The sequence below is a fragment of the Leptonychotes weddellii genome, unplaced genomic scaffold, assembly GCF_054177405.1.
Source record: "Leptonychotes weddellii isolate Sample4059 unplaced genomic scaffold, ASM5417740v2 HiC_scaffold_2925, whole genome shotgun sequence".
Taxonomy (NCBI): Eukaryota; Metazoa; Chordata; class Mammalia; order Carnivora; family Phocidae; genus Leptonychotes; species Leptonychotes weddellii.
In genome coordinates, this window is record NW_027887686.1 from 1 (window position 1) to 10,577 (window position 10,577).

Below are 10,577 nucleotides of genomic sequence, written 5' to 3' on the forward strand. Positions count from 1 at the left end.
GGTTAAGCGACTGCCTTTGGCTCAGGTCATGATCCTGGAGTCCTGGGATCGAGTCCCACATCGGGCTCCCTGCTCAGCAGGGAGTCTGCTTCTCCCCCTGACCCTCCCCACTCTCATGCTCTCTCTATCTCATTCTCTCTCTCAAATAAATAAATAAAATCTTTAAAAAAAAAAAAGTAGGAATTGGGGGCTCCTGGTTGGCTCAGTTGGTTAAGGGTCTGCCTTCGGCTCAGGTCGTGATCCCAGGGTCCTGGGATTGAGCCCCGCATCGGGCTCCCTGCTCAGCAGGGAGCCTGCTTCTCCCTCTCCCCCCTGCTCATGCTCTCTCTCTCTTGCTATCTCTCTCTCTCTCAAATAAATAAATAAATAAAATCTTTAAAAAAAAGATAGAAATTGGTCACCTCTGATTTTCAGTTCTCTGTCATAGCAGTCAAACTGATATCCTTATGTATAAAACAGAAATGATGACAGTCTCTATGTCAGAGGCTTGTAATGCACTTGGCATACCTAATGTCCAACCAGAGTAAAAGTTAAGCTGGCTTTCACAGAGTACTTACTTTTTTCATGTGCTCTTGTGAGAATATTGTCGCTCTGTAGATTGCATAAAAGCACGCGGCTAAAACGGCCAGAACAATACAGTTCAAAAACAGTCTCAGAGAGTAAATCCGTATTGTCTCTTCTGTTGTTCTTTCTGCTATCTTCTGCCGTATTCTTTCTTCCTCCAGATCTGCCTGAGGGCCAAAGAAAACTCATCTGTGAGCATGGGGTGAAGCGATATTCAGGGGTGGAACCTGTGATTCATCCTCATACCCCATCCATCCATCTTTAAGACCTTCCTTAAATAAAAAAAATGATCTCTGTGTAGATATCTTCCCAGACCAAGCCCAACTAGCTTTCATGTCTACTAAGGGTCTAAGTCAAGATAGAACCTCCTAAGACTGCAGTTAGGGGCGCCTGAGTGGCTCAGTCAGTTAAGAGTCTGCCTTCAGCTCAGGTCATGATCCCAGGGTCTTGGGATCAAGCCCTGCATTGGGCTCCCTGCTCAGCAGGGAGTCTGCTTTTCCTTCTCCCTTGGCTGCTCCCCCTCACTCATGCTCTGTCTTTCAAGTAAATAAAATCTTTAAAAAAAAAAAAAAAGACTGCAGTTAGACTTCACAATAACTGTGAAAACAGAAGCATAACCTATCCATGGCATTACTTAGATGTAGTATGTGTCATTCCTTTAGACAAAGAATACATTTGGTTTGAGCCCTTCCATCTCACTTTATTATGCTTTTGTTATGATCGTCTCCTCCATTTTTGGGTGGGTTTGTTCAAGATTCCGTTTGTTCCTCTTTCTCTCCTTATGAATCTGGAAATTCTCTTGTACTTTTTCCTATTCTCTCCACTCCACCTTATCATCATAGCATCCCCCCCCTAGTTCTAGTTTCTCCTGGTATAAGTGATGCATGACAGGTTCTCATCAGGTGGAAAAATAACAGTATAAGGTGGTGGGGAAGGAGGGAAGACACCATTCCCTCCCACCCACCCTCGTGTGCCCACCTCCCGCCCATCCCCAGTCCACCAACTCCATGCTTCAGTGAAGGTGATCAACCCCAGGAGGCAGTTCTCCGTGGAAAGTTCTTTCTTTTTTTTTTTTTTTTTAAGATTTTATTTATTTATTTGACAGAGAGAGACACAGCAAGAGAGGGAACACAGGCAAGGGGAGCGGGAGAGGGAGAAGCAGACTTCCCGCCGAGCAGGGAGCCCGATGCGGGGCTCGATCCCAGGACGCTGGGATCATGACCTGAGCCGAAGGCAGACGTTTAACCGACTGAGCCACCCAGGCACCCCCTCTGTGGGAAGTTCTTGAAGACGACACGGGAAACTTGCTAAGCACTAGAGACAGCCTGGGCCGCACCCAGCTCCTCTGCAAGCTGCAGCCCCCTGGCTTTCCAAGGCACGACTTGGCGGGCAAGGACCCCGCCAAGAGAAAACCCAGCAGCACTCACTCGGAGCTCGTACCGCAGGCTGCTGTGCTTCAGGTCCGCCATGCCGCGGTTGGTGATGCAGAAGTCCCAGCCGGCAAAGATCTTGTTGCAGTAACTCTGGAAGTGCTCCTCACTCCGGATCAGGTTGATTTTGAACCCTTCCACTGACCTGGCCCCAAAACACGATGACCCTTCTTAGAAGAACAACAAAATACAGGCCCGTGGATTGGCTTTGTTGACAATATAAAAACATTATACATGGCTGCATTTTCCACTCGTTTTGACAGGGACAAGTCTGGACCATGCTACATATGTGTGGCAGCTAACCAGGTAGCTCACGGTGGAAAATCATTTCCTTTCATCTATCCAAGGGCTTTTCTCATAGTTGGAATAAAATCCAAACTCTTTAGCACAGCCTAGAGAGACTGCACTACGCCATCTTTCCTCCCATTCGGCCATGCTGCTGGGATGACCATGGCTTTTTTCCCGTTCTATAAACTCACAAACTTCTCTGGCCTCAGGGCCTTTGTACTTACAGGTCCGCTCTACCCATTCCTCAGTCAATTCTTCCCCTGCCTCTTCTCATGGATGCTTCTTTCCCATCATTCAGGCGTCAGCTCAAATATCCCTCCCAAAGATTCCTCACCACCCCTTCTAAAGTTGTGACCCCTCACTTCAGGTTAGTCTATTTTCTTCACAGCATTGAATCTAATCTGCAGTCATTATGTGTTTACTGCCTGTAGCCCCTTATCCTGACTACATTTTAAATTCCTTGAGGGCAGGTACACAGGCTTTCTTGCCACGTTTATATCTGGAATGCCTGGACTCCAGGCATGGAGTAATATGACCACGATCCAGCTGATGGATAAATGAATAAATGACTTAAATAGTAAAATAACCAAATATTTAGTGAGCACCTGTTCAGGTCAGATGCCATGCTGTCGCACACTTTGTAATTTTAATTCATTTAACTAACTAAAATTTAAATAAAAATTTTAAAATTTAATTAATATTCCTTGCTATTCATTTCTTGGGAATTGGCATCTCCCACTGAACCGCCTGTCTACCATGGAAAATACGAGGTTCTCGTATGATCTTGACCTACTGGCTGTCGTTGAAGGGTCAGAGTTGGGTACCTGAATGAAGAGCCAACACGTCTCTTCAAAAGGATTTCTGAACCTGTGACCTTGGGAGTCTACATAAGGAAGCTGCCACCAGGAGAATCACCAGGGATGAAGGAGCCCTTGCTTTTGGTGATTTGGAAGACATACCCATATCCTTATCCTTCCTGTAATTTGGAGTTTCCTCCCTTCCTTGGTTCTCTCAATTCCCCTTTACTCTAGTTAGTCAGAGTTGGGTTTCTGCCACTTACAACCCAATAGAGACCTGATTAGCAACCACACCAGATCAAAGAGGTCACATTACAGCCCTGACAAATGTGTGCTATAATGATTTGGCTGTGGTTCCAGATCCCAAATCTTGCCTCCGTTACCTCCAGGTCTCCTTGGCCTACAATGTATCACAAACTTTTCTTCCCATATACCTGTTATGGGACTCTGGACTCTGCTCATCATTTGGGCAATGGCTCCCAGAGTCCACAGACCACCAATAAACCCCAGCCATCAAGGGTAATTCAAAAAGAATGCGATGACCTGATAAATTTTACCTTTTCACTATCCAAAGAAGGCTCAGGGCCAGGTAGGCAATTGTGCTTAACAAATAAGCCAGGGGCAGATCATAGGTGAAGTTCTGAAATTTTACTCCATCAATGGTGTAATGTCCATAAAAGAGGCAGGTCTCCTCCAAGAAACCCTGAAACAAAGCCAAAGGCATGAGGTCAGACTGGTTACGTTCACTGCAGGGAACCAGAAGACCAGTCTCTGCCTCAAGGAACCCACATTCCAGTGTCATAAGGAGTGCTCAGCTAGTGTCTGGGGAACAAAGCATGGATAAAACCTGAGCGTTAAAAATACAGAAGTGTGGGGGCGCCTGGGTGGCTCAGTCGTTAAGCGTCTGCCTTCGGCTCAGGTCATGATCCCAGCGTCCTGGGATCGAGCCTCAAATCAGGCTCTCTGCTCCGCAGGAAGCCTGCTTCTCCCTCTCCCACTCCCCCTGCCTGTGTTCCCTCTCTTGCTGTGTCTCTCTCTGTCAAATAAATAAAATCTTTAAAAAAAAAAAATACAGAGGTGTGTGATCCAAAAATGAAATTAAGAAAACAATTCCATGTGCAACAACAGCAGAAAGGGTAACATACTTAGGAATAGATTTAACATATGAAGTGTAAATCTTACATTCTTAAGACTAGAAAACATTGTTTAAGAAATTAAAGATCTAGGGGTTAAGCATCAGACTCTTGATTTCAGCTCAGGTCATGATTTCAGGGTGGTGAGATCGAGCCCCTACGTTGGGCTCCACACTCAGCACAGAATCTGAGATTCTCTCTCTCCCTCTCCCTTTGCCCCTCCCCCTGCTTATGCGCTCACTTTCTCTCTCAATAAAAAAATTAATAAAATCTTAAAAAAAAAAAAAGAAGATACACAATGGTCAATAAGCATATGAAAAGATAGATGCTCAACACCGTGTTACTCATTAGGGAAATGCAAATCAAAACCAAAAAGAGAACCCACTTCACACAAACTAGAGTAGCCGGCTATAATCAAAAAGTCAGGGTAAATACCAAGTATTGACAAGAATGTGGAGACATCAGAACCCTCATACACTGCAGGTGAGAATGTAAAATGGTGCAGCCGCTTTGGAAAAGTTGGGCAATTCCTCAAAAAGTTACACACAGGGTCACCATTTGACCTAGGGATTCCACTCCTAGGTATATACCCCGAAGAATTAAAAAGATCTGTCCCCAGCAAAAACTCACACATGAATGTCCATAGCAGCATTATTCGTAATAGCCAAAATGTGTAAACCACCCAAATGTCCACCGTGAATGGATAAACAAAATGCAATATATCTGCACAATGAAATCTTATTTGACCAGAACAAGGAATGAAAGACTGGTAAGATGCCACAACATGGATGAACCTTAAAAACATGCTAAGTCGGGGCACCTGGGTGGCTCAGTCAGTTAAGCGTCTGCCTTCAGCTCAGGTCATGATTCCCAGGGTCCTGGGATCGAGTCCCATGTCGGGCTCCCTGCTCAGCGGGGAGCCTGCTTCTCCCTCTGCCTGCCACTGTCGCTCTCCCTCTCAAATAAATAAAATATTAAAAAAAAAAAAAACATGCTAAGTGAAAGAAGCCAGAGACAAAAGACCATGTATTATAGGATTCCGTGTATACGAAATGTCAGGAATAAGCATTTTGTAGACAGAAAGTAGATTAATGGTTGCTTAGCACCAGTTAGGATTGGTAGGGGTTATGGAAAATGTACAGCATTCTTTAAGGCGATGAAATTGTTCTAAGATTGACTAGCGATGACAGAACTTACCTGTGAATACAGTAAAAAAAACACTGAATTCTATACTTTAAATGGGTGAATTGTATGCTGTGTGAATCATGTATCAATAAAGCTGTTACCAAAACCAAACTGAACCAAAAAAACCCAAAGGTGCCCCATGTGAAAATATAGCACAGAAAAGTTCCTGACTACTTAGGGAGGGAATAATTGAATACCTCACATGTCTCCTTGGATAGCGGGAAAATTCTAGGAGAGTGGGAAGACAGTACTACAGAAAGCAGAAATATATGTATAGCATACGTAGTACACAGATGTTCCATATAGCACTGTTTATAAAGGGGGAATATGGAAGCAACAGGGGACTGGCTAGACCATGAAAAACCCATACAAAATATGAAGCAAGACCATACGAAGAAAGTACACGAGAAAGGTGGAGAAGGCTATGAGCCAGCACTAAAGGTTCGGTAGCCTCTGGGGAAAGGTAATTTCACTTTTCACTCTATAAATTCTGTATTTTTCATGATAACCATATATGCTTATACTGAGTATTAAAGTAAATTTTTTATTAGAAGAAAAATGTAGAAACAGAAGACTCCACCTTTAATTCTCCTGAAGGCTGGGCACACTGGCCATAAAAACTTGCCCAACTACGCGAAACGAGTTTTTATCGCCCCAGGTTGGTATCAGGGCTGTCAACGATATCTCCCTCAAAATAATTAAATATTATAGGGCAAAGATCCAGTGGGCCTGGAAAATAATCTTTCTGATTTGATCATGAGCCCACCTGTTTTCAGCAAAGACAAGCCAGTGTTTAAAGATTCATTCAGAGGCGCCTGGGTGGCTCAGTCGTTAAGTGTCTGCCTTCGGCTCAGGTCATGATCCCAGGGTCCTGGGATGGAGCCCCAAATCGGGCTCCCTGCTCTGTGGGAAGCCTGCTTCTCCCTCTCCCACTCCCCCTGCTTGTGTTCCTTCTCTCGCTGTCTCTTTCTCTGTCAAATAAAGAAATCTTTAAAAAAAAAGATTCATTCATTTGAGAGAAAGAGAGAGAGAGAGCAGGTGGGAAGGGTAGAGGGAGAGAGAGAAGCAGGCTTCCCGCTGAGCAGGGAGCCTGATGCAGGACTCGATTCCATGACCCCGGGATCATAACCTGAGCCAAAGGCAGACCCTTAACCGAATGAGCCACCCAGGTGCCCTGACAAGCTAGTGTTTAATCTCTCTGGCTATTCTCCTTTCATCACATATAGTCTACTGAACATTTATGATCAAGTGCATCTAAGTGTCCCACAATTTTTCCTATAAGGAGGTTATGGTATGTAGAGATCCACAAAGAGAAACTTCTCTTGTGGGATGTCATCTACAGAAATGGGGCTAACAGCAGTTATGGGAATCTGATCCCACTTTTCTTTCACTAGTGACCTTGGGTTAGTCACTGAATTTCTTTCCTCCTCGTATGCTTTATATAGCTTCCATTTCTTCTTTTGCATGGTGGACATTTTAATACCCACCTGGCAGTCCCTCTCAATTGCTCTGAGGAAAACATAAGCTCAGAGATGTAAAAACCACTTTTTCAAAATCAAATGCAGTGGACAAATTCAAAGCTTTGTACGTTTGGAAAAGCAAAAGCTCAATGACATGGCATTTTAAGGCCAGCAACTTTCAGAAAGATTTCTTTAGGGGCACCTGGTGGTTAAGCATCTGCCTTCGGCTCAGGTCATGATCCCAGGGTCCTGGGATCGAGCCCCACGTCAGGCTCCCTGCTCGACGGGAAGCCTGCTTCTCCCTCTCCCTCTGCCTGCCGCTCCCCCTGCTTATGCTCTCTCTGTCAAATAAATAAAATCTAAAAAAAAAAAAAAGATTTTAAAAATATATTTGTATTTTTTAAACATCTAAAGGAGTGCTTCTTTTTTTTTTCTTTTTCTTAAATAGGCTCCATATCCCACATGAGCTCAAACTCCCGACCCTGAGATCAAGAGTCACATGCCCCACCCACCGAGCCCAGTCAGGCACCCATCCAAAGGAGTGGTTCTTAACCAGGGGCAATTCTGTCCCCCAGGAAACATGTGGCAATGTCTGGAGACATTTCTGATTGTCACAACTATGGCTGCTATGGGCATCTAGAGGGCAGAGGCCAGGGATGCTGCTAAACTTCCTACAGCACGGGGCACCTGGGTGGCTCAGCCGTTAAGCGTCTGCCTTCGGCTCAGGTCATGATCCCAGGGTCCTGGGATTGAGTCCTGCATCAGGCTCCCTGCTCGGCGAGGAGCCTGCTTCTCCTTCTCCCACTCCCCCTGTTTGTGTTCCTGCTCTCGCTGTGTCTCTCTCTGTCAAATAAATAAATAAAATCTTTAAAAAAAAAAACAACAGACTTTGGATTTTGGGGAATGTATATGGACGTGTACAAATGTGGTGTGCACACACACATATGAGCACGTATCTGTATGATGCATGTCTTTGTGTGTGATTTCTGGGAGGAAGAGCCATGGCTTTCAGCCGGGTGGTCTGGGGCCCCGACATGTAAGGTTTTACAATGTCTGAGAAATTAAATAAATTCTCTCTGTGTTTATTTCCACTGAAACTTCTTTCTTTGGGGGAACTCAGTATTTTGTTTCAAGTCAGTACAAAGGGGGCAGGGACTAAGGAATGGCCAGTGGCTGAAGCCTGTTTCCTATATGTTCTAGCAGCGGGTGGGTGAACATTATCCTTGCTGATGAGGTCACTGCAAATCCTGTTCCTTTTACTAGTATTTGTGTCAACTCTTGTGCCTGGCTCTCACCACAGACATTCAGGAGTCTGATCTTTAAATTAACCTATTTGCAGCCTATCGAGGGTCCAAATGTGGAATTATGTTAAATACTTACAGTGCCAGAGAGCAAGTCTATGACATAACTATAAAAGTAAATGAGTCCAGAGCTACTTATTGGATATACTGTGCATTGGACATCTGTAAAAAACAAAAACAAGAACATCAGTGGAAAAGTTTTACAGTTGCTACAACTTGTCTATCATAATTTGTGTATATAGGCATGCACATGTATATACATTTAGAGATGTCACATCTAATTATGTATGGACGTTGTGAATTTGTGGTTTTCTATTTGCAGTGCAAACCCCAATAGAGCAAGTACAGCAGCATTTTCTCCTCTCGCTATTCTCCCTACACATCTATTGATATATGTCTTTTTCTATATATTTTGTATGTGGGTCTAGTTACAGTGCACATTTTCTGTCTGTATGGGTATTTTGTGGTTTGGGGTTCATGTTTGCACATGTTTTGGAAGATGTGATTGATATAACTGTGATTCCACTGTAAGTACGACCAATTTTAAAAGATCTCTACATGTGTATAAATAAACACGCAGCTTCATTAAGACAACCTATATATTTACCTAGGCATAAATAACCAAGAAATCATTTGAATACCAATTTTAATGACACTACCTTATCCTTGAACAGCTAATTCACTTTCCCTGTATCAGTGAGCTATTACTGCATAACAAAGAACCACAAAGTCTCAGTGACTGAACATACCAAACGTTTATTTTCTCATTCATGGAGCTGCAATTTGAGTTCATTGAGCTGATTTAGGCTGAGCTAGGATGGATCCCACGCTTCCAGTTGGGCTCAGGTCTGCACCATATGACTTCATTCTGGGACCCAGGCTGAGGCAATGGTTATCTGGTGATGCTCTTCTCATGGGCAAGCCAACCACACAAGCCATTTCAGGCTAATACTCCATTGGACAAAACCAGCCACATGGCCAAGTGCAATACCAATGGGGAAGAAAGTATCCTCTGCCCACAGTGGGAGGCCTTACAAGTCACAATTACAGGGGAGTGACAAATCGAGAAAAACAACCCAATCTACCACCCCTACTCTGGGCCTTAGTTTCCTATGTTCCTTTGCTAAAGAAGGGAGTTGAACCAGTTTCTCCAAGACCAATTCCAGTTCTGCCATTTTATAATTCTCACATAAGTCAGGCTCTGACTCAGCTCGCCTACTTCTGGCCCCTAGCACAGAGCTTGGTACCTAGAAGGGAATCAATAAATGTTTGTAGAATGACAGAAACTCTCCCTGTTTGACAACGCAGGATGCCCAAAAGATGGGACTTATGTTGAGAATTATGGCACTTGCCATTATGTCTGGCACATGACTGGTGGAGGCCAGTTTATCTCATCATCAGAGATAAACGTCTCAAAGTAAAGTTACTGGAGTTGGAGTAGGTGATATCATATGTGCTAAATTTTCCACTTTCTTAGCCCACAGTGCTCCTCCCAAATGCCTTGCGGAAATCAGGAGGGGCCAAGTGACTTGCTTTGGGTAATGAGATGTGGCAGAAATGAAAGGTGTCATTCCAGGCAGGAGTTTTAGGAGCCAGTATGTTCGCACGGGCTCTTTTTCTTTTGGACGTAGTGACCATCAGTGGTCCAGAGAGAGTCTGCTCCATCAGCCTGGGCTCCAGAGTGAAGACAGTATGGAACAAAGCCACCACCAAACAGTGATGGACATGTACTAGGAGTGAGAAAGAACCTTTTGTGGTTATTAGGTGCTAAGAGTTATGCGGTCATTTGTTTCTGCAGCATAACTGAGCCCATCCTGATGCAGGCACCCGCAACTTAGAATACAAAGATTTCCAGAGAAGGAAGCACTGTAGATACGTACAGAGTGACAAGAACATTCTCACAGCAAACCAGGCCTTAGACTCACCCGTGTCTTTGGACGGAATGAGCACAAAAGTGCTGTTGGTGATGTTGTACTTGGTGAGCAAGACTGGGAGCAAAACCAGCATAAAGATGATCAGAAATATCACCAAATTCAGCAACACCAGAAACCGCAAGAAGGAGAAATAGGACTGAATCCCAGTGCCAAATTTCCCTGGAAAAAAGAAATCCAGACATCAGTGACCAAGAGTATTGACCTACACATGCGTTACCCACAGTAGATCCAATCAGCCAGAAAGCTGAAGTTGGAGTGATCTTGGTGGGGGAAGGAGGAAGAAATATTTTGTTTTTCTACTGTTGGCTTTAAGGTTCTCCTTTCTAAATCTACACTCGAGGGGCGCTTGGGTGGCTCAGTCGGTTAAGCGACTGCCTTCAGCTCAGGTCATGATCCCAGGGTCCTGGGATCGAGCCCCGCGTCAGGCTCCCTGCTTGGCGGGGAGCCTGCTTCTCTCTCTCTCCCATTCACCCTGCTTGTGTTCC

General features: G+C 44.4%; 1 protein-coding gene across 2 annotated transcripts; it reads right to left on the bottom strand.

Moving 5' to 3' along the window:
- Positions 1–527: 527 nt before the first annotated feature.
- On the bottom strand, positions 528–10,366 carry LOC145719056 (transmembrane channel-like protein 7). Of its 2 annotated transcripts, none has more exons than XM_081810574.1 (5): positions 10,084–10,366; positions 8,238–8,320; positions 3,637–3,782; positions 1,992–2,139; positions 528–731 (listed from the first exon to the last, which is right to left on the bottom strand). In XM_081810574.1, the coding sequence occupies exons 1-5, from the start codon at positions 10,163–10,165 to the stop codon at positions 543–545; spliced, it is 648 nt and encodes a 215-aa protein (XP_081666700.1). In that variant the 5' UTR covers positions 10,166–10,366; the 3' UTR covers positions 528–542. The 2 variants fall into 2 exon arrangements, with proteins under 2 accessions (XP_081666700.1, XP_081666701.1); XM_081810575.1 differs by having other exon boundaries at positions 563–731; positions 2,005–2,139.
- Between the last annotated feature and the right edge of the window lie 211 nt (positions 10,367–10,577).

What these genes read in the sequence shown, in the direction of transcription:
- LOC145719056 (XM_081810574.1), bottom strand. Translation starts at nt 10,165, where the DNA reads ATGCTGGTTTTGCTCCCAGTCTTGCTCACCAAGTACAACATCACCAAC. An exon ending in CTTCTTTGGATAGTGAAAAG is followed by an intron (nt 2,140 to 3,636) that starts GTAAAATTTATC and finishes TTTTGGGGCCAG; the next exon opens with GTCAGTGGAAGGGTTCAAAA. An exon ending in GCCTGCGGTACGAGCTCCGA is followed by an intron (nt 732 to 1,991) that starts GTGAGTGCTGCT and finishes TTTGGCCCTCAG; the next exon opens with GCAGATCTGGAGGAAGAAAG.